The following is a 24,917-nucleotide window of genomic DNA, read 5'->3' as shown; positions in this document are numbered from 1 at the left end:
GCTGATACCCCATATGTGGGGGTAAACCACTGTTTGGGCACATGCCGGGGCTCGGAAGTGAAGTAGTGACGTTTTGAAATGCAGACTTTGATGGAATGCTCTGCGGGCGTCTCGTTGCGTTTGCAGAGCCCCTGATGTGCCTAAACAGTAGAAACCCCCCACAAGTGACCCCATTTCGGAAACTATACCCCCAAAGGAACTTATCTAGATGTGTGGTGAGCACTTTGAACCCCTAAGTGATTCACAGAAGTTTATAACGCAGAGCCGTGAAAATAAAAAATCATTTTTCTTTCCTCAAAAATAATTTTTTAGCCCGCAATTTTTTATTTTCCCAAGGGTTACAGGGGAAATTGGACCCCAAAAGTTGTTGTCCAGTTTTTCCTGAGTACGCTGGTACCCCATATGTGGGGGTAAACCACTGTTTGGGCACATGCCGGGGCTCGGAAGGGAGAGAGCACCATTTGACTTTTTCAACGCAAGATTGGCTGGAATCAATGGTGGCGCCATGTCGCGTTTGGAGACCCCCTTATGTGCCTAAACAGTGGAAACCTCTCAATTCTAACTCCACCACTAACCCCAACACACCCCAAACCCTAATCCCAACCCTAACCACAATCCTAACCCCAACACACCCCTAACCCTAGTCTTAACCCTAATTCCAACCCTTAAAGAAGTTGTCCACTACTATAACCTTTTTTTTTTTTTTCATAAATCTTGCTATTATGTGCCACTGAAAACATCTACTGTGTTTATTTTAGCAATATTACCTTTTATCATGCTGTAGCAGCACATCTTTAGTGCTGGATTCAGCTCTCATGGGGTTAATCGACAACTTCCTTTCTCCTGAGTTATTGTGCTCTAATACTACAAGTTCCATGATGCATTGCACTGCTACTAAGCACGAACCTACCACACCCACTCCAAAACACACCCAACCCCTCCCTCCTCTCCCTCCTCTAGCTTCAAAAAGATTTGTGATGTCATTTCTGTCCAACCCATACTCCATTACACACAGATAGAGGGATAGATAGATAGACAGACAGACAGACAGACAGACAGACAGACAGACAGATAGATAGATAGATAGATAGATAGATAGATAGATAGATAGATAGATAGATAGATAGATAGAGATATATATATGTCTATTTCCATAGATATGTCCATATCCATGTTTCTAAATCCCTTCACCCCTGGAGCTTTTTTGTTTTCGTTTATCGCTCCCCTTCTTTGCAGAGCCATAATTTTTCCATCAATATGGCCATGTGGGGGCTTATCTTTTGCGGGACAAGTTCTACTTTTGAACGACACCATTGGTTTTACCATGTCGTGTAACAGAAAATGTGAAAAAAAGTCAAAGTGCAATGAAATGGCAAAAAAAGTGCAATCCCACTATGGGAGCCGTAGAATTGTTGTGCACATGCTGCGGAAAAAGCCGCACCAAAACGCAGCTTTTTTTTCTCGCAGCATGTCACTTCTTTTGTGCGGAACTGCAGCGTTTCTGCACCCTTAAACTTGCATTGAGTCGGGCACATCCGCAGCAAAACCGCAGATGTAAAAAAGATCTGCAGTTTAGGTGCGGATGTGGGTCCGAGAAACGCTGCAGTTCGGGAGGAGGGAAGTGTGTGGGCGGTGACGGTGTGCGTGTATGTGTGCGCGGGCGGGGTCTGCGGGCTGTTCGGATGTGTGCGGCGCTGTGCGGGACTGTTCAGATGTGTGCGGGGTCTGTGGGCTGTTCGTGTGTGTGCGGGGCTGTGCGGGGGGTCTTTTGGGGTGTGTGTGCAGGCATCATCCGATGGGACTACAAGTACGCAGCATCCAATCTGCAGCTCATTCGGATGTAATCCGGACAGTGGACACACACCCTATGCTATCCATTCATCTATCAATAGATATATCTATCCAGACACATCTACAGATAGATATATGAATAGATAGATGTATGCATCTATAGATCTATCTATATGTAGATCTGTCTATCCATTTCATCTTCTATCATCTATCTGTTTATCTGTGTGTTTAATGGAGTGTGGGTTGGACAAATGTAAAAGAGGAGGTTGGACAATAAAGACATCACAAATCTTTTTTTTTGTTGTTCAATAAAACATCTTTATTTACCTTTCAAAAACGCACCAAAACGCCTAAAAACCGCGCAAAAACCACAACAAAAGCGAATTAAAAAATGCATCAAAACCGTGCAAAAAACTGCATAAAAAACGCATCAAAACTGAAAAAAAAACGCATCAAAACCGCACCATAATTGCATCAACACTGCACCAAAAACTGCATCAAAACTGCGCAAAAACCACACCAAAAACTGCATCAAAACCGCACCAAAAACTCCATCAAAACCGCACCAAAACCACACCAAGAACTGCATCAAAACCGCACGAAAAATTGCATCAAAACCGCACCAAAACTGCACCAGGTTTTGATACAGTTTTTGGTGCAGTTTTGATGCAGTTTTTGGTGCAGTTTTGATGCTATTTTGGTGCGGTTTATGCGCGGTTTTAATGCCGTTTTTGGAAATAAGTAAATAAACGGAAAATGTGCATGATTTGAATGGAAACATGCAAGAAAAAACGGATCATTTCACAGCTCAGTTTCATACTTTTTTTTGCCGGATCCGTCGCTGTGCGTTTTTTTGCCGGACAGAAAAAACGTTCCTCTGTATGTGTTTTCCATCCGGCGGAAACAGCTTTTTTGATGGATCCGGTAAAAAACGGATGAAACGTGTGGCCATCAGGCGCAATCCGGCGCTAATACAACTCTATGAGAAAAAAACGGATCCGGCGGAAAAAAATTGATCCGTTTTTTTCAAAACTCGCCGGATTGTGCCTCACGGCAAAAACCTGATGTGTGAAAGCAGCCAAATATATGGATAGATACATCTATGTTTCTATAGATATATCTATCTATAAATATATCTATAGATAGATATATCCTTAGATATATAATAGAAAGGCCGATGTTTCTAAGGCCTCTTTCACACTAGCGTCGTGCACTGCACATCGCAATGCGTCGTTGTGGAGAAAAAACACGTCCTGCAAAGTTGTCTGCAGGATGCGTTTTTTCTCCATAGACTTATTAGCGACGCAGCGCGACGGCCCCTTACCGATGCTAGTGTGAAAGCATTTTTTGGGAAAAAAACGGATCCTGCAAATGTGCTCGCAGGATGCATTTTTTACCCATAGACTTGTATTAGTGAGGGATCGCGACAGATGGCCACACGTCGCGTCCGTCGTGCAATGGATGCGTCGTGTTTTGGCGGACCGTTGGCACGTCCCTCGCGTCTGCCATTTTCTACCGCGCATGCGCGGCCAAAACTCCGCCCACCCCCTCCCCGGACTTCAGAATGGGCAGCGGATGCGTTGAAAAACTGCATCCGCTGCCCACGACGTGCACAAATTTCACAACGTGCGTCAGTATGTAGGCCCGACGCATAGCGATGGACCCGTACCGACGCAAGTGTGAAACAGGCCTTAATGAGCGTTTAATTTAATAAAAAAACGGAAAAAAACGGCGTGGGCTCCCGCGCAATTTTCTGCGCCAGAGGGGGAAAGCCGACGGCCGGGGGCCAATATTTGTAGCCTGCTATGAATATCAGCCCGCAGCTGTCTGCCTAGCCTTTACTGGCTATTAAAATAGGGGGACCCCCCAAAAAAATAACGTGGGGTCCCCCTGTATGTTATAGCCAGAAAGGCTACGCAGACAGCTGCGGGCTGATATTCATAACCTAGAGAGGGGCCATGGATATTGGTCCCCCCCGGCTACAAATACCAGTCCGCAGCCGCCCCAGAAATGGCGCATCTGTAAGATGCGCCAATTCCGGCACTTAGCCCCTCTCTTCCCACTCCCGTGTAGCGGTGGGATATGGGGTAATAAGGGGTTAATGTCACCTTGCTATTGTAAGGTGACATTAAGCCGGGTTAATAACGGAGAGGCGTCAATAAGACGCCTATCCGTTATTAATTCAATACTAATAAAGGGTTAATAAAACATGCAAACATTAGGAAAAAGTATTTTAATATTCTTAATTTCACCATACTTACCATACTTCAGCGCCTGCAAAAAACGTAAAATAATAAACCGTATACTACCTGTCCGCCGTAGTCCAATTAATAACGAGTGTCCCACGACGATCTCCCCTATAGAACAGTGACATCGGGTGATGTTACTGCTCTATAGGACCCTCAGTGACACACTGACAGGAGACAATGGCTCCTGCAGTGCATCACTGAGGTTACTATAGTTCACTGGTCTCACTTTATGGCAAAAAGCTGCGTGGGAACTTTCTCATACAGCATGCCATAAAGTGAGACTAGGGACTATTTTCTCACAGGGGCGTAGGAATACATTGTGGGGAATACATTGTGGAAGGATACCTTCCTCTCCTCATTGTGTTCCTGGAGCCCCTGGAGAGTGGTCGCATGAGCAGATGCTCCTGCTCTCCACGGGAGATCGTCGAGGGACACTCGTTTTAATTGGATTTCTGCGGATCAGGGAGTATATTGTTTGTTTATTATTTTAATATTTTTTATAGATGACAATGGCTTCGGGGATCAAAGTGACAAGTGATGGTGAGTATGTACTCTATGCTATATGTACTGTATGTCTGTATGTATGTTGTATGTATGTATGTACTGTATGTGGCATGTCACATGATGTCACATGTTGCATGTTGTCGCATGCTGCATGTCATCGCATGCTGCATGTCGTCACATGCTGCATGTCGCATGGCGCATGTCGTCACATGCTGTATTTCGTCGCATGGCGCATGTCGTCGCATGGCGCATGTTGTCGCATGCTGCATGTCGTCGCATGTCGTCGCATGCTGCATGTCGTCGCATGCTGCATGTCGTCGCATGGCACATGTTGTTGCATGCTGCATGTTGTCGCATGCTGCATGTCGTCGCCTGGCGCATGTCGTCGCATGGCGCATGTCGTCGCATGCTGCATGTCGTCGCATGGCGCATGTCGTCGCATGCTGCATGTTGTCGCATGGCGCATGTCGTCGCATGGCGCATGTCGTCACATGGCGCATGTCGTCGCATGCTGCATGTCGTCGCATGGTGCATGTCGTCACATGGCGCATGTCGTCGCATGCTGCATGGCGTCGCATGGCGCATGTCGTCGCATGCTACATGGCGTCGCATGGCGCATGTCGTCGTATGGCGCATGTTCTGTATGTGTGTATGTACTGTATATGTTTTTTTTTTTACATTCAACACATTAGCCGAATGATGGGACTACTACTGTCCCATCATTGGCTAATGTGTCACTCACTGTCACTGTAGCAGGCATAGCCCGATGGGACTTGTAGTCCCATCGGACGATGCCTGCACAGAGACACACCCCAAAGACCACCCCCGCAGCAGACCCCAGCACATACCGGCACGCAGAGCCACGCACATCACATCGAGGATTCCCTGCCTAGCCCCGCCCCCAGCACATGCACAGCCCCGCCCGCCCCAGCACAGCGCCGGAGGCAGCGGGGCCGGGGCTCTGCATGCCGGCGCCGGTATGTGCGGGCCGGGGCTCTGCGTGCCGGCGCCGGTATGTGCGGGCTGGCGCCCCCCGCACATACCGCACATCACATGTGGATTCCCTGCCTAGCCCCGCCCCCAGCAAGTCCCGCCCCCAGCACAGCCCCGCAGGCAGCCACCAGCCCCGCCCACAGCCCAGTCACTCTTGATGAGTGACTGCTGGCTGTGAGGCTGGCTCACGCCTGCTGCTGACGTCACGTCAATTTCCAGAGTCTGGAAATTGACATGACGTCGGCGGAAATAAGCGGCGGCTGCAGCCTGGGGGTCACGTGACCTGGACTCAGCCGCCGGAATAGCGCCGCTCACAGGCGAAAACGGCAACGGAAGGTAAAAAAAAAAAACACTACATACTCACCTTCTGATGGTGGCGTGGACGCCGGGGGACCTGACAGACATCAGAAGGGGAGTATGTAGTGTTTTTTTTTTACTTTTACAATGGTAACCAGGGTAAATATCGGGTTACTAAGCGCGGCCCTGCGCTTAGTAACCCGATATTTACCCTGGTTACCATTGTCAAACATCGCTGGCATCGTTGCTTTTGCTGTCAAACACAACGATACACGCCGATCTGACGACCAAATAAAGTTCTGAACTTTCAGCAACGACCAGCGATATCACAGCAGGATCCAGATCGCTGCTGCGTGTCAAACACAATGATATCGCTATCCAGGACGCTGCAACGTCACGGATCGCTATCGTTGCAAAGTCGTTTAGTGTGAAGGTACCTTAACTCAAATTCCAACCCTAACCCTAAGGCTATGTGCTCACGTTGCGGATTTGTGTGTGGATTTTTCTGCACCGTTTTTGAAAAATCTTCAGGTAAAACGCACTGAGCTTTACCTGCGGATTTACTGCGGATTTCCAGTGTTTTTTGTGTGGATTTCACCTGCGGATTCCTATTATGGAGCAGGTGTAAAACGCTGCGGAATCCCACAAAGAATTGACATGCTGCGGAAAATACAACGCACAGTGGATAGGTTTACATGGTACTGTAAACGTGATGGAAAACTGCTACAAATCCGCAGCGACCAATCCGCTGCGGATCCGCAGCCAAATCTGCACCGTGTGCACATAGCCTAATTCTAACCCTAATTCTAACCCTAGCCCTAATTCTAACCCTAATTGTAACCCTAACCCTAATTGCAACCCTAACCCTAATTCTAACCCTAATTCTAAGCCTAACCCTAATTCTAACCCTAGCCCTAAGTGCAACCCTAGCCCTAAGTGGAACCCTAACCCTAAGTGCAACCCTAAGTGCAACCCTAACCCTAAGTGCAACCCTAAGTGCAACCCTAATCCTAAGTGCAACTCTAAGTGCAACCCTAGCCCTAAGTGCAACCCTAACCCTAAGTGCAACCCTAACCCTAAGTGCAACCCTAAGTGCAACACCAAGTGCAACCCTAAGTGCAACCCTAACCCAAAGTGCAACCCTAACCCAAAGTGCAACCCTAACCCTAAGTGCAACCCTAACCCAAAGTGCAACCCTAACCCTAAGTGCAACCCTAACCCTACCCCTAACCCTACCCCTAACCCTAATGGAAAAACAAAAATTATTATATTTTCTGTATTTTTTTATTGTCACTACCTATGGGGGTGATAAAGGGGGGGTTTATTTACTATTTTTTTTATTTTGATCGCTGTGATAGAACCTATCACAGCGACCAAAATGTACAGGGAACAAATCTGCCGGCCGGCAGATTCGGCGGGCGCACTACGCATGCGCCCACCATTTTCCAAGATGGCGGCGCCCATGGAGAAGACGGACAGACACCGGGAGGGACATCGGAGCTCGGTAAGTATGGGGGGGTGGGATCGGAACACAGGGGGGGATCGGAGCACGGGGGGAGTGGACAGGAGGACGGGGGAGCGGACAGGAGGACGGAGGAGCGGACAGGAGGACGGAGGGGAGCAGACAGGAGGATGGGCAGAAAGGACGACTGGGGAGGAGATCGGTGGCAGTGGGGGGGGCAGATCGGGGTCTCCAGCCATGGCAGATGCTATTGCAGCATCGGCCATGGCTGGATTGTAATATTTCACGATTTTTATAGGTGAAATATTACAAATCGCTCTGATTGGCTGTTTCACTTTCAACAGCCAATCAGAGCGATCGTAGCCACGGGGGGGGGGGGGGGGTGAAGCCACCCCCCCTGGGCTGAAGCACCACTCCCCCTGTCCCTGCAGATCGGGTGAAATTTGAGTTAACCCTTTCACCCGATCTGCAGGGACGCGATCATTCCATGACGCCACATAGGCGTCACAGGTCGGATTGGCACCGACTTTCATGACGCCTACGTGGAGTCATGGGTCGGGAAAGGGTTAAATGAGGTGTGTCCAAACTTTTGGTCTGTACTGTATATCAAGGCATAAGGATAAATCCAGAAACTCTCAAAGCGGTAATGGAGAAATTGAGGGCAGCAGAGGGAGCGTTAAGCAATCAAAGTTCAAGAGAAACACAAAATCGCATGAAGGCTGCTTAAGAAGAAGTAAATAAACTGCACATGTGTAGGGTGGAAAGGTCGAGGGCATTCTAAAAGGAAGCTTTTTATGTGGAGTGTGAAAAAGTGGGACTTTTGCTCTCAGTGGTGGCATCTGTGCAACGAGACTCTGCACACATATATGCATTAAAATCAGAGAATGGTAATGTGGTTATGCTGGGGGGGACAACTTTTAGAAGTCTTTAGTTGTTTTTACAGAAGGTTATGCTCCTCGAAGGTACAGTAGGTAGAAGGGGAGGTGAACAGGTTTCTGGGGGAGGTTGAATTACCTAAACTAATACTGAAGAGAGACTAGCTTGATGAACCGCTTTCTGAGGAGGAGCTGAGGGAGGCCTTTGCGTCCATGGCAGCGGACGGGGCTTCGGGGACAGAAGGCATCCCAGCTGAGGTACACAAAGTCACATAGTAACATAGTTAGTAAGGCTGAAAAAAGACATTTGTCCATCCAGTTCAGCCTATATTCCATCATAATAAATCCCCAGATCTACGTCCTTCTACAGAACCTAATAATTGTATGATACAATATTATTCTGCTCCAGGAAGGCATCCAGGCCTCTCTTGAACCCCTCGACTGAGTTCGCCATCACCACCTCCTCAGGCAAGCAATTCCAGATTCTCACTGCCCTAACAGTAAAGAATCCTCTTCTATGTTGGTGGAAAAACCTTCTCTCCTCCAGACGCAAAGAATGCCCCCATTGTGCCCGTCACCTTCCTTGGTATAAACAGATACTCAGCGAGATATTTGTATTGTCCCCGTATATACTTATACATGGTTATTAGATCGCCCCTCAGTCGTCTTTTTTCTAGACTAAATAATCCTAATTTCGCTAATCTATCTGGGTATTGTAGTTCTCCCATCCCCTTTATTAATTTTGTTGCCCTCCTTTGTACTCTCTCTAGTTCCATTATATCCTTCCTGAGCACCGGTGCCCAAAACTGGACACAGTACTCCATGTGCGGTCTAACTAGGAATTTGTACAGAGGCAGTATAATGCGCTCATCATGTGTATCCAGACCTCTTTTAATGCACCCCATGATCCTGTTTGCCTTGGCAGCTGCTGGCTGGCACTGGCTGCCCCACGTAAGTTTATCATTAACTAGGATCCCCAAGTCCTTCTCTGTTATGACCTGGTGGTTAAGGAGCAACATGGGACGTGCTCTGGAGGAGGTGGTACCTGTACTGACCGCAGTTCCTGAGCTTAACACAACACTAGAAGTAGCCGTGGGATGTTCCTGTCACTCCCTAGACACCTCGTCACAGCCGAAGGACTAACTACCCCTAAAGATAAAAACAGGAAAGCTATCTTGCCTCACAGAAAATCCCCAAAGGATAGGACAGCCCCCCACAAATATTGACTGAGTGGAGAGGGAAATGACATACGCAGAATGAAACCAGGATGTAGCAAAGGAGACCAGTCTAGATAGATAGATAGAACAGGAAAGAATACTGTGCGGTCAGTATTAAAAACTAGAAAAATCCACCACAGAGTTTACAAAAATCTCCACACCTGACTAAAGGTGTGGAGGGTAAATCTGCTTCCCAGAGCTTCCAGCTTAACTGAATAAATCCATACTGACAAGCTGCACTAGAAAAAACATAGAAAGTGCAGAAAGATTAAGTCCACAACAAGTGGACTGCAAAAGAACAAAGCAAGGACTTATCTTTGCTGAACTGGTCAGAATATCAGGGAAATCCAAGCAGAGATGTGAATCCAACCAGGAACCATTGACAACTGGCACAGGCTGAAGGAAAGAACCAGGCTAAATAGCCGAGCCAGAAAGACAATCAGTGGAAGCAGCTGCTGACTACTAAATCCAAGAAGCAGCAGTACCACTTAAAACCACCGGAGGGAGCCCAAGAGCAGAACTCACAAAAGTGCCACTTACAACCACCGGAGGGAGCCCAAGAGCGGAATTCACAACAGTACCCCCCCTTGAGGAGGGGTCACCGAACCCTCACCAGAGCCCCCAGGCCGATCAGGACGAGCCAAGTGAAAAGCACGAACCAAATCGGTGGCATGGACATCGGAGGCAACAACCCAAGAATTATCCTCCTGGCCATAACCCTTCCACTTGACAAGATACTGAAGCCTCTGCCTCGAAAAACGAGAATCCAAAATTTTCTCCACCACATATTCCAACTCCCCATCAACCAACACCGGGGCAGGAGGATCAACAGAGGGAACAACGGACACCACATATCTCCGCAACAAAGATCTATGGAAAACATTATGGATGGCAAAAATGGCATGACAGAAATGGATGGCAGAAATCTTATAAGGACCAATAAACCGCGGCTTGAACTTAGGGGAAGAAACCTTCATAGGAACATGACAAGAAGATAACCAGACTAAATCCCCCACCAGAAGCCTTGGACCAACACACTGACGGCGGTTAGCAAAACGTTGAGCCTTTTCCTGAGACAACGTCAAATTGTCTACCACATGAGTCCAAATCTGCTGTAACCTGTCCATTACAGAATCCACACCAGGACAATCAGAAGGCTCAACCTGTCCCGAAGAAAAACGAGGATGAAAACCAAAATTACAAAAGAAAGGCGAAACCAAAGTAGCCGAACTAGCCCGATTATTAAGGGCAAACTCGGCCAACGGCAAGAAAGCCTCCCAATCATCCTGGTCAGCAGACACAAAGCATCTCAAATAGGTTTCCAAGGTCTGATTAGTTCGCTCAGTTTGGCCATTAGTCTGAGGATGAAACGCCGAAGAAAAAGACAAATCAATGCCCATCCTAGCACAAAAGGCCCGCCAAAACCTAGAAACAAACTGGGAACCTCTGTCAGACACAATATTCTCCGGCATGCCATGCAAACGAACCACATGCTGAAAAAACAATGGAACCAAATCAGAGGAGGAAGGCAATTTAGGCAAAGGTACCAAATGGACCATTTTAGAGAACCGGTAAATCCAAGAAGCAGCAGTACCACTTAAAACCACCGGAGGGAGCCCAAGAGCAGAACTCACAAAAGTGCCACTTACAACCACCGGAGGGAGCCCAAGAGCGGAATTCACAACACTTCTCCCTGTCAGATTTACCCAGTGGTTTCCCGTTGAGTGTGTAATGGTGATATTGATTCCTTCTTCCCATGTGTATAACCTTACATTTATCATTGTTAAACCTCATCTGCCACCTTTCAGCCCAAGTTTCCAACTTATCCAGATCCATCTGTAGCAAAATACTATCTTCTCTTGTATTAACTGATTTACATAGTTTTGTATCATCTGCAAATATCAATATTTTACTGTGTAAACCTTCTACCAGATCATTAATGAATATGTTGAAGAGAACAGGTCCCAATACCGACCCCTGCGGTACCCCACTGGTCACAGCGACCCAGTTAGAGACTATACCATTTATAACCACCCCCTGCTTTCTATCACTAAGCCAGTTACTAACCCATTTACACACATTTTCCCCCAGACCAAGCATTCTTATTTTGTTTACCAACCTCTTGTGCGGCATGGTATCAAACGCTTTGGAAAAATCGAGATATACCACGTCCAATGACTCACCGTGGTCCAGCCTATAGCTTACCTCTTCATAAAAACTGATTAGATTGGTTTGACAGGAGCGATTTCTCATAAACCCATGCTGATATGGAGTTAAACAGTTATTCTCATTGAGATAATCTAGAATAACATCCTTCAGAAACCCTTCAAATATTTTACCAACAGTAGAGGTTAGACTTACTGGCCTATAATTTCCAGGTTCACTTTTAGAGCCCTTTTTGAATATTGGCACCACATTTGCTATGCGCCAGTCCTGCGGAACAGACCCCGTCGCTATAGAGTCCCTAAAAATAAGAAATAATGAACATTATTAGTTCTCTTAGTACTCGTGAGTGTATGCCATCCGGAGCCAGACATTTATCTATTTTAATCTTATTTAGCCGGTTTCGCACCTCTTCTTGGGTTAGATTGGTGACCCTTAATATAGGGTTTTCATTGTTTCTTGGGATTTCACCTAGCATTTCATTTTCCACCGTGAATACCGTGGAGAAGAAGGTGTTTAATATATTAGCTTTTTCCTCGTCATCTACAACCATTCTTTCCTCACTATTTTTTAAGGGGCCTACATTTTTAGTTTTTATTCTTTTACTATTGATATAGTTGAAGAACAGTTTGGGATTAGTTTTACTCTCCTTAGCAATGTGCTTCTCTGTTTCCTTTTTTGGCAGCTTTAAGTAGTTTTTTAGATAAAGTATTTTTCTCCCTATAGTTTTTTAGAGCTTCAATGGTGCCATCCTGCTTTAGTAGTGCAAATGCTTTCTTTTTACTGTTGATTGCCTGTCTTACTTCTTTGTTTAGCCACATTGGTTTTTCCTATTTCTAGTCCTTTTATCTCCACAAGGTATAAACTGCTTACAGTGCATATTTAATGAAGAACTAACAACTAAATATCTAGGGGTATTTAATGAGTCGTTGGAGGACCTGCAGCTACTAGAGTCATATAGACCAAGATGATTGTGATGCCGCAGTTATTATATGTTACATAATTCACCTATTTGGTTTTCACAGTGTAGGTTTCGCAGGATAAAATCATTATTTGGTGAACGAGTGTGGGGTGGGAAGAGTCCGAGATGCAAAAAGGAAATACTGCAGAGACCGAAGGAGGAGGGGGGGTCTTGCACTCCCTAATTCCTGGATATATTTCCTATCGGCACAATGTCAGAACCTCAAAGATTGGGGGGAGATGTCAGGGCAGGGGCGGATACCTATTAGTTTGAGGTTTCTGATTAAGCCGTTGCCGTTGTGTATGGGTCTAGAGACGGGACTTTTAAAAAAAATGGGATCACAGTACCATACTATTAGTCTTATCGATAAGGTGTGGCAGAAGATTAAACAGATTGGGGGGGGGGGGGGTAACGGGTTTCACCAGGTTTTCACCTATCTGGGATAACTGTCATTTCCAGGCGTTTAGCCATATGAAGGGTTTTGAGTGGAAGGAGGTGGGAATTAGGTTGATAGGTCAATTGATTCATAGGGGAAAGCCTAAATCATACGAAATGTTGCAAGAAGAATTTCAGTTCCCACGGTTAAATCTTTATCAGCATAGAAGGGTTCAACACGCGTTTCAGTCTCAATGTAGAAGAGGGCCCATATAGATACAAACAGATCTCACGTTAGATTTTGTGCTAAAAAATAGTGGAACGAGGGGAGCAAATATCGGAAGTATATAGTGACCTGTTACACGCTTTCTTGGGAAATCACCCTATTAAAGCTAAAAGGAAGTGGGAGATAGATTTGGGGTCGATAAATGATGATAGTTGGGAATCTATATGTTATTCAAGGCTGGGCTAAAGTTTAACTCTGACTGCCTAAGGTGTTCACAATCTCAGGCAGGCATATTACATATGCTTTGGCATTGTCCCAGACTGTCAGCCTTCTGGATTGTAGTGCTGAACCGTATTGGAGTGGTTTATGGGTGTGTAGTCCCTAGGGATACACTGGTATGTATACTGGGGTATGAAGAGAAAATAACTGACAATACGACCAAAACTGCAATCGTAAGAATATTGTTTATTGCAAGGAAATTGATTGCACAATATTGGGTTAGAGAGGAGCCTCCGTCCAAATGTGAATTTATTGCTGAAACAGACCATATAATTCAGCTGGAAAAAAGTATTTACACCAAGAGAAACAAGCTGGATCTGTTGGACAAGACTTAATAATATTGCTCCAGTATACAGGAATGAAGAGTTAAATTTACGACAAACTGAACCAATGTTTCTTATTGTTAACTATGGTCGAGATGTTGTCTGCTCCTGGAATGGTCTCCAAGGGGGTGGGGAGGGGTAATTTACTAACAATAATGAAAAATGAGTATTGATATGTAGTATCTATTTCTAATGTTCTTATGGTCAATAAAAAAAAAATATGTGATTGAAAAAATAATAGTGAAAGCAGGATCGGCTGATGGGAGTATTCAACAGCCGACTCCTGAGCTGTAAATAATAATAAAAAAAAAACAAAAAAAAAAACAGCGTGGGTTCCCCTGTATTTGTGCTAATCAGCCAGGCAAAACTCACAGCTGGGGACTGCAATCCTCAGCTGTCAGCTTCAGCAAGGATAGTTATCAAGAAAAGAGGGGTCCCCACCATTTTTGACAACCAGCCTTGCTAAAGCAGACAGCCAGGGGCTGGTATTCTTTGGGTATGTGCACACAACAACGCAGCGTTTCTGCACATTTTTTTTCCACAGCATGTGCACTGCAGATTTTGTTTTCCATAGGTTTACATGGTACTGTAAACTCATGGAAAACTGCTGCGAATCCGCAGCAGTTTTCCATGAGTCCGCAGTGCACATGCTGTGGAAAAAACACATGAAGGAAAGCTGCGTTGTTTACTCCGCAGCATGTCAATTCTTTGTGCGGATCCCGCAGAGGTTTATACCTGCTACTCAATAGGAATCAGCAGGTGTAAAACCGCAGGTGGAATCCGCACAAAAACTGCGGTAATTCTGCAGTAAATCCGCAGTGTGGATTTCCTGCGGATTTAACAAAATCAGTGTGGAAAAATCCACACAACATTCCACAACGTGTGCACATACCCTTTGGCTGGTAAGCAGCCTACAAATAGAAGCCCGCAGCCGCCCAGAAAAAAACGCATCTATTAGATGCGCCAATTCTGGTGCTTTGCCCAGCTCTTCCCACTTGCCCTGTAGCAGTGGTAAGTGAGGTTTATATTTGTGGGGTTGATGTCACCTTTGTATTGTCCAGTGACATCAATTCACGGATTACTAATGGAGAGGCGTCTGTAAAACATCTATCCATTACTAAACGTATAGTTATATGTTAAATAAACACACCGCCAGAATTAAGTCCTTTATTAGAAATAAAACAAAACACTTTTTTATTTAAAAATAACAGTTATACTCATCTTATGTCTAATTCCACTGAATCCCTTGTCTCCCACAAGACAAAAATAAAAAAACAACAATATCCCTAACCTGTCGGTCATTCTGTCCCACGGCGTAATACACGTCTTCAACCTGGACAGTGCCAAGATGTGACTGTCCAGGCTGAAAACCATTGATGAATGAGCTGCTACAAGCACAGCCTCAGTGCCTAGTGTTGATGTCATCGATCTTACCTCTGGTCACTGAAGCTGCGTTCCCAGCCGGGCCGAACTGCGGTGACCTCGGTGAGATCCTCACTAGCACCACGAGAAAGTCTCACGGTGCAGAGGCGAGTTCACTGAAGTTCACCGGGAGAATTTCACTGCGGTGAACTCGCCTCTGCACTATGAAACGTTCTCACGGTGCTAGTGGGGATCTCACCGAGGTCACCGCAGTTCAGCCCAGCTGGGAATGCATCCTCAGTGACCGGAGGTAACCTTGATGACGTCACTGCTAGTCACTGAGGTTGGACTCGCAGCAGATAATTCATCTGTGTTTTTCAGCCTGGACGGTCGCATATTTGGCACCGTCCATGTTGAAAACTGTTTATCCCCAGACGTGGATTATTTCGTGGGACAGAACAATGGACAGGTGAGGGATATTGCTTTTTGCTTTCTTACAGGAGATGAGGGATTCAGTGGACTTAGGCGTTAGGTGAGTATATATGTGTTTGTCATTTTTAAATAAAAAAGTAAAAGTGTGTTTTATTTCTAACTAGCTGAAGAGCCCGGTGTTGCCTGGGCATAGTAAATATCTGTGGTTAGTTATAGCACGTCACTTCTCTTATTTTCCTATCACGCCTCTCATTTTCCCCATCACATCTCTCATTTTCTCCCTCCCACCTCTCATTTTCCCCCTCACTCCTCTTATTTTCCCCCTCACTCCTCTCATTCCCCCCTAACACTTGTCATTTCGACCTCACATCTGTCATTTTGCGATCACTCCACTATTTTCCCTCACTCCTCTCATGTTGCACTCACACCTTTTCATTTTCACCTCACACCTCATTTTCCCCTCAGTATATACATGTTTGTCATCTCCCTTATATATAGTATACACCTGTATGTCATCTCCTGTATATAGTATATACCTGTATGTCATCTCCCCTGTATATAGTATATACCTGCTGTGTGTCATGTCCCCTGTATATAGTATATACCTGTGTGTCATCTCCTCCTATATATAGTATATACCTGTATGTAATCTCCTCCTGTATATAGTATATACCTGTGTGTCATCTCACCTATATATAGTATATATCTGTGTGTCATCTCCTCCTGTATATAGTATATACCTGTATATCATCTCCTCCTATACATAGCATATACCTGTATGTCATCTCCTCCTGTATATACTATATACCTGTAGGTAATTTGCTCCTATATATAGTATATACCTGTGTGTCATCTCCTCCTGTATATAGTATATACCTGTATGTCATCTCCTCCTGTATGTAGTATGTACCTGTATGTCATCTCCTCCTCTATATAGTATATACCTGTGTGTCATCTCTCCTGTATATAGTATATATCTGTGTGTCATCTCCTCCTGTATATAGTATATACCTGTGTGTCATCTCCCCTGTAAATAGTATATACCTGTGTGTCATCTCTCCTGTATATAGTATATATCTGTATGTCATCTCCTCCTGTATTAGACCTCGTTCACACGTTATTTGGTCAGTATTTTTACCTCAGTATTTGTAAGCTAAATTGGCAGCCTGATAAATCCCCAGCCAACAGTAAGCCCACCCCCTGGCAGTATATATTAGCTCACACATACACATAATAGACTGGTCATGTGACTGACAGCTGCCGGATTCCTATATGGTACATTTGTTGCTCTTGTAGTTTGTCTGCTTATTAATCAGATTTTTATTTTTGAAGGATAATACCAGACTTGTGTGTGTTTTAGGGCGAGTTTCGTGTGTCAAGTTGTGTGTGTTGAGTTGCGTGTGGCGACATGCATGTAGCGACTTTTGTGAGATGAGTTTTGTGTGGCGACATGCGTGTAGCAACTTTTTGTGTGTCGAGTTGCATGTGACAGGTTAGTGTAGCAAGTTGTGTGCAGCAAGTTTTGCGCATGGCGAGTTTTGCGCGTGGCGAGTTTTATGTGTGGTGCCTTTTGAGTATGTGCAAGTTTTGTGTGAGGCAACTTTTGCATGTGTTGCAACTTTTGTGCATGTGGCAATTTTTCCTCGTGTGCAAGTTTTGTGTGTGGCGAGTTTTCCATGAGGTGAGTTTTGCACGTGTGGCGAATTTTGCATGTGGAGAGTTTTGCGCGTGGCGAGTTTTGAGCGGCGACTTTTGTGTTTCGACTTTTATGTGGCGAGGTTGGTGTATGTGTGGTGAAATGTGCGCTGAGGGTGGTATATGTGTTCGAGCACGTGGTAGTGTGTGGCGCATTTTGTGTGTGTGTTCATATCCCCGTGGCGGTGTGGTGATTATCCCATGTCGGGGCCCCACCTTAGCAACTGTACAGTATATACTCTTTGGCGCCATCGCTCTCATTCTTTAAGTCCCCCTTGTTCACATCTGGCAGCTGTTAATTTGCCTCCAACACTTTTCCTTTCATTTTTTCCCCATTATGTAGATAGGGGCAAAATTGTTTGGTGAATTGGAAAGCGCGGGGTTAAAAATTCACCTCACAACATAGCTTTGACGCTCTCGGGGTCCAGACGTGTGACTGTGCAAAATTTTGTGCCTGTAGCTGCGAGGCCTCCAACACTTTTCCTTTCACTTTTTCCCCATTATGTAGATAGGGGCAAAATTGTTTGGTGAATTGGAAAGCGCGGGGTTAAAATTTCACCTCACAACATAGCCTATGACGCTCTCGGGGGTCCAGATGTGTGACTGTGCAAAATTTTGTGGCCGTAGTTGCGACGGTTCAGATGCCAATCCCGGACATACACACATACATACATACACACATTCAGCTTTATATATTAGATAAAGGACTTTATTCTGGCTGGGTGTTTATCTACCATACAACTATAGAATTAGGAATGGAGAAATATCTTTATAGATGCCTCTCCTTTACTAATCCGTAGGCTTAATGTCACAGGAAAATACAAAGGTGACATCAACATAAAAAATATGAAACCCATGTGCCACCGCTACAGGGCAAGTGGGAAGAGCCAGGCAGAGCACCACAATTGGTGATCTAATATTTTTAGGCTAGGGGGCCAATATACATGGCCCCTTACCAACCTGAGAATACCAGCCCCTTGCTGTCTGCTTTAGCAAGGCTGGTTGTCAAAAATGGGGGGGACCTTACACTGTTTTAATTATTTAAATAAATATTTTAAAAAACAAACGGTATAGGGACCCCTCTATTCTTGATAGCCAGCCTTGTTGAAGCTGACAGCTGAGGATTGCAGCCCCTAGATGTTCCTGGCTGGTTATCAAAAATACGGATGAACCCACGCCGTTTTTTTATTTCAATTGTTTATTTACAGCGCAGGAGTCGGCTGATGAATACTCCCATTAGACACTCCTACTCTCACTGTTATTAGTGGCAGCAGGTATCAGCTGATGGGAGCAGTAGTCCCATCAGCTGACACCAGTGACCTGAGGTGAAGTTTATACCTCCGATTACAGCTGCTGCGTGGCAAACACTGGATGTTCTGTTCTGATACCTGAACCCTTACTTTTTGTAACTGTCCAGCTGAAACTGCCGGACCCGAGCATGTGTTCTCCCATCTCAAATTACAATGTGATTTACAGTTTTTTTTTAGGTTTAGATTCTATGTCTCACAGTTGAAGTGTACCTACAATAAATTACAAGCCTCTCCATTCTTGTAGGAGGGAAAATCTTCCAAAATTCGGCGTGCATAGAATACTTATCATCCCCACTATATAAAGATTACCCCATTTTGTGGTCCCTTCCATATCATGTGATTGATTACATGATCTGAATATTCCTTGAGCTAGTCGAGTGGAAAGTTCTTCAGCTGCTCACTCATGACATGCAGCATCTGTGGAGGTCTGGGTACCTTCATCTCCTGCTCTGCACCAATCAGTTAGTCTACGTTCACATTAGCGTTCGGCACCGCAGCGTCGCCGCATGCGTCATGCACCCCTATATTTAACATGGGGGCGCATGGACATGCGTTGTGCTGCGTTTTACGACGCATGGCCGCAAGCGTTGGGCGCAGAGAGCGCAACAAGTTGCATTTTTTTTGCGTCCAACTTTCGGCCAAAAAGGACGCATGCGTCGCAAAACGCAGCGTTTTAGCGTGCGTTTTGTTGCGTTTTTGTTTGCGTTGTGCGTTGTGTCGCCGACGCAGCGGCGCACAACGCAAATGTGAACGTAGCCTTAGATAAGTGTGGGGCTGGAGGATTTAGCAGTTCTCTCAGTGATAAGAAAGGACACTGTTTCAGTGCTCTCCGCTGTCACAGGAGCTGCTTCCAGTCTATAAGACGCATTCACTTATTAGCAAGATTCTTTTTTGCTAAAAGTGTGTCTCATAGACCAAAAATAATGGTAAGTTCTAAAATAATTTCCCTTTTTCATTTAGTTATAGAACTGTGTGTTATATCTGTTTGTACAAATTGTCAATAACATATATAGTTTCTTCCTGTCCAAGTTATTTTTGATGGTCAACAAAATAAAATTTTCCAGTAATTCATTTTTTTCACAATCTAGGTATGATAATGACTTCTCTCTGTGTGGGATTTTTGATATTTAAAGGGGTCGTCCACAACTTGCTCAAACCCTTCTTATTTCTCAGGTTTGGTCCAGTTAAAATAAAAACATTTATACTCACCTCCCAAGCATGCACCATTACAGCGGTGTCAGCATTTGCATACCCGGAGCTCATTTGAGGTTGTAAAATCATGCGAGCCCTGTGCTGGTATCACTGTCCCCTCCTTTGGACAAATCAAACAATAAGAGGAAGTCTGAGAGCAGCCACAGCAGCCCTGGCTTCCAGTTGATGTTCAATACATTAGAAGGTGGGGATATTGAAGCTGGAAGTGACTGAGCTCAGGGCTCGTTTAATGCAAGAACCTCATGTGAGCCCCTGGAACGTGCATCCCGACACTGTTGTAGAGGCATCAGAATGGGAGCTTAGTATGAGTGTTTTTAGTTTAATGAGAGCCAACAAGAGGAATGACAAGTGGTTGTCCAAGTAATGGAAAACCCCTTTAAGAAAATACAATTTTCAGTTAAAACATTTCCAACATTCTGAACATGAAAAAGATTTCTCCCATGTGTGACTGCTTTGGTGACTACGAGGAGATGATTTTTTAGCAAAACATTTTTCACATTCTGAACAGGAAAAGGCTTCTATACAGTGTGTATTCTCTGGTGGCTTTTAAGATGCGATTTCTCGTTAAAACATTTTCCACATTCTAAACATGAAAAAGGCTTCTCCCCTGTGTGAATTCTCTGGTGCTTACCCAAATCTGATTTCTGGTTAAAACATTTTCCACAATCTGCACATGAAAAAAGCTTCTTCCCTGTGTGAGTTCGATGGTGACTAAGAAGCTGTGATTTATTCAAAAAACATTTCCCACATTCTGAACATGAAAAAGGCTTTTCCCTTGTGTGGGTTTTTTTGTGGCTATCAAGATTTGATTTCTGGTTAAAACATTTGCCACATTCTGAACAGGAAAAAGGCTTATTCCCTGTGTGAGTTCTTTGGTGTATAACAAGATGTGATTTCCGGTTAAAACATTTCCCACATTCTGAACAAGAAAAAGGTTTCTTTCCTGTGTGAGTTCTTTTGTGTATAGCAAGATTCCATTGCTGATAAAAACATTTCCCACATTCTGAACAAGAAAAAGGCTTCTCCCCTGTGTGTTTTTTTTTGTGGCTATCAAGATGCGCCTTCAGGTTAAAACATTTCCCACATTCTGAACATGAAAAAGGCTTCTCCCCTGTGTGGGTTCTCTGGTGCTTACCCAAATCTGATTTCTGGTTAAAACATTTCCCACATTCTGAACAGGAAAAAGGCTTCTCCCCTGTGTGAATTCTCTGGTGCGTAACATAATTTGATTTCTGTGTAAAATATTTCCCACATTCTGAACAGGAAAAAGGCTTTTCCCCTGTGTGGGCTCTGTGGTGGTTAACCAAATCTGATTTCTGGTTAAAACATTTCCCACATTCTGAACAGGAAAAAGGCTTCTCCCCTGTGTGAATTCTCTGGTGCGTAACATAATTTGATTTCTGTGTAAAACATTTCCCACATTCTGAACAGGAAAAAGGCTTATTCCCTGTGTGAGTTCTTTGGTGTATAACAAGATGTGATTTCCGGTTAAAACATTTCCCACATTCTGAACAAGAAAAAGGTTTCTTTCCTGTGTGACGTCTCTGGTGCCTAACCAAATCTGATTTATGGTAAAAACATTTCTCACATTCTGCACAGGAAAAAGGCTTCTCCCCTGTGTGATTTCTCAGGTGCTTAACCAAGTTTGATCTGTGTGTAAAATATTTCCCACATTCTGAACAAGAAAAAGGCTTCTCCCCTGTGTGAGTTCTTTGGTGTATAACAAGAGGTGATTTCCGGTTAAAACATTTCCCACATTCTGAACATGTAAATGACTTCTCCCCTTTGTGATTTATCTGGTGTCTAACAAGATCTGATTTCTGGTTAAAACATTTCTCACACTTGGAACAAGAAAATCTATTCTCCACTGTGCGATTTTTTTTTTTATGTTTAACAAAAAACTTTTCAAGGGGAAAACGATTTCCATGTTCTGAACGTGAAAGTGGCTTCCTCGCTTTAGGAGCATTTTGCTTTTTAATGCTTATTTTGCGACTTTGATTTTCCTTAGTAGTTGGTAAGGAATCAAAAGACGGGACCTGTTTCAAAGAATCAGATGACAAATCTTTGCTGTGAAGGGATGATAAATCTGGAGTAATGGAATTCCCTTCAGTAATATCCTGTGGAATTTCAAGATCATCTGATTTAAAAATTGAGGATGTAAGCTGTCGCTTTGATGTCCTGGTACAGTCATCTGGAAAGAATAAAATAAATTATGATTATTTAATAAAAAGTCTTTGAATTTTATGATTTTTAATATTTATAGTTAAACAATTAGTAAAAATGGCAAGTTATGTAAATATATTGAATTATTCCCATAGACAACCTAAACATGCAATAAAAAAACATACATTGTTATGTAGGCAAAAATAATACCAATAAAAACTTCTACTCATCCCACAAAAAATAATTCCCCACTCTGATGTGTCAATGGAAAAATAGGTTTCCACATTATTAGAGGCTGAAAGGCTCTTGAAAAGTAATATGGCTTCCATAAACCAATCCAGCAACATCTGCTCTCCCGAAGTCAAATCTCCCTTTCGTGCCCAAACCATATCTAGCATCCATGTATTTGGCATTACTATCGTGAGATGAACCCACTTAATTTATGGCGTGAGTGTCTCCTGGAGCACAATCTAGGAACTGTGTGTTGGGCAATAAAATGGCAAATGTGCAATTTTCACTCTTCAACATCCACTGCGTGCTAATTTCCAGAAAATGTCTTTGGAGTCAAAAATCGTAGTTACTTACCGATAACGGTATTTCTCTGATCCCATGACAGCACCACAGAGAGAGGGGTCCGCCCTCAGAGACAGGAAACCTACAGGTGAAAAAGGGCGGTACCTCTCTCCCACATCAGTTGGTTTACAGAGCATTATACAGAACTTCAGCTGCAACTCAAACGTTTATACAAATAAAAATTTAACCAACTTAAACTTAACAGAGGCACCGTGACTAAATACTAACGACTAACTCATTATAGTGTGCACACCTGTGTGTGAAAAGGGAGGGAATATACGGGTGCCATCATGGGATCAGAGAAATACCGTTATCGGTAAGTAAATACGATTTTCTCTTTCCCCCATGACGGCACCACGGAGAGAATTGCATAGATTTCAATTTTAGGGGGGACCGCTGCCTCTAGAACCCTTTGCCCAAAGGTGAGATCTGAGGAGGTCAAGTCTAAGTGGTAGTGTTTGAAAAATGTAGAGGGGGAAGACCAGGTGGCAGCTCTACATATCTGTTGTAATGAAGTGCCGGATCTCCCCGCCCAGGATGATGCCACTGCCCTAGTTGAATGGGCTCTTATGTTCTCCGGGATGGTCATCCCACAGGATGAGTAGGATAGGGTGATGGCGTCCCTTATCCATCTCGCCAACATGGCTTTCGATGTTTTTTGTCTCTTCCGTGGACCCTGGAAGCAGACAAACAGAGCCCTATCCTTCCTGCACTCTCTTGTGGCTGCTAGATATTGGACAAGGCACCTTTTTACGTCTAGAGTATGCAATACTTTTTCCCCTTTATTCTTGGGGCTCGGACAAAAGGAGGGCAAGGAGATCTCTTGAGTCTTATGAAACTGTGACGAGACTTTAGGGAGGTAAGCTGGGTCAGTCCTAAGAATTACTCTAGCTTCGAGAATCTGAGTGAAGGGTGGGTATGCCGACAGAGCTTGTATATCACTAACGCCGCGGGCAGAGGTTAGGACTACAAGAAGAGTAGTTTTAAGTGATAAGATTTTTAAAGGAGCATCAGACAGGGGCTCAAAGGGAGGCTTGGTTAGAGCATTTAGAACAAGATTTAGGTCCCAGGGAGGAGTAGTATGGAGAGGGATAGGCCTGGACCTACTTGAGGCTCTAATGAATCTCATAATCCAGCGATTTCTGGCTAAATCATGGTTGTACAAAGCTCCCAAGGCTGCTACCTGGACTTTCAAGGTGCTGGTGGCTAATCCCTTTTCTAACCCTTTCTGTAGGAACTCAAGGATTTTTCCTATTGGGATTTCCCCGGCTGGGTCTGCACCTGAAACCGAAATAAATTTTTTCCACACCTTCCCATATGATTTTGTGGTCACTAGTTTCCTACTCTGTATTAGAGTGGATACTAAGTTTGGTCAGAAACCCCTATTGCTTAGTAGCTCCCTCTCAAAAGCCAAGCTGTCATGTGTAGATTTTTTACGTTGGGGTGGAATACTGGCCCCTGGGATAAGAGATCCGGAGTGCCTGGTAGAACCCAAGGGTTTGATATAGACATCTTTCTTAGCCATGAGAACCATATTCTCTGAGGCCAGAATGGAACTATCACGATCACCATCGCCTTGTCCTCCCGTATCTTCCTCAGTACTAAGGGGGATGAGGGATATCGGAGGAAACACATAAGCGAGATGATATATTCCAGGGTATTGTGAAGGCGTCTAGAGCTATTGCCCCCTCCACCCCCCGGGGATCGATTTAGCAGGTTTCTATTTTCTGATTTTGACTGTTCGCAAACAGGTCTATTTCTGGACGACCCCAAAGTTTTACGATCTGGTTGAACACTGACTGGTTTAACTCCCACTCCCCTTGTTTTAGGTGTGTTCGGCTTAGGAAATACGCAGTTTGGTTCTCTGAGCCTTTTATGTGGAGAGCTGTCAGAAACCTTAGATTGTGCTCTGCTATGTGAAATATGGATTGGGTTACCTCAATCAATGCTCGAGACCTGGTGCCCCCTCGTGGTTTAGGTATGCTACCACTACCTGGTTGTCCGACAAAACCCTTACGTGATGGGAGTGAAGAAGATCTAGAAAGTGAATTAGAGCTAGTTTTACTGCTAACAGCTCCTTCATGTTTGAGGAGGCTAGTTTTTGTTTTTGAGCCCAAGGCCCTTGTGCCACCTGATTGTCTAGGTGTGCCCCCCACCCCCAGGGGCTTGCGTCCGTGGTTAAGGTTTTTTCTGTCGGTAGTGCCCAAGGAACCACCTTGGTTAAATTTACTGGGTCTGTCCACCATGCTAAGGAGTGTACTGTGTTTGACGAGATGTTTAATCGCTCGTCTAAATTCCCGTGTAGAGAGATGCCTGAATCTAATATTTCCCATTGCAGGTCCCGGGTATGGCTTTGTGCCCACTGTACTGCCGGGATGCAGGCTGTCATGGATCCCAACAGGGACATTGCTTTTCTCAGGGTAGTGTGTTGTGAATTCTGCTTTTGGGCTCCCTC

At 44.6% G+C, this 24,917-nt stretch overlaps 1 protein-coding gene across 1 annotated transcript in view; it reads right to left on the bottom strand.

Moving 5' to 3' along the window:
- Positions 1-17,047: 17,047 nt before the first annotated feature.
- Positions 17,048-24,917, bottom strand: part of LOC143768211 (uncharacterized) — a 46,225-nt gene continuing 38,355 nt past the window's right edge. The window contains exon 2 of the mRNA XM_077256905.1: positions 17,048-21,917. Coding sequence (XP_077113020.1) covers positions 20,245-21,917 — 1,673 coding nt within the window. The 3' untranslated portion in view covers positions 17,048-20,244. The remainder of the gene's footprint in view (positions 21,918-24,917) is intronic.

Source organism: Ranitomeya variabilis, chromosome 4 (assembly GCF_051348905.1).
Source record: "Ranitomeya variabilis isolate aRanVar5 chromosome 4, aRanVar5.hap1, whole genome shotgun sequence".
Lineage (NCBI taxonomy): Eukaryota > Metazoa > Chordata > Amphibia > Anura > Dendrobatidae > Ranitomeya > Ranitomeya variabilis.
The sequence above is the reverse complement of the archived record's forward strand: the minus strand, read 5'-3'. Positions and strand labels throughout refer to the sequence as shown.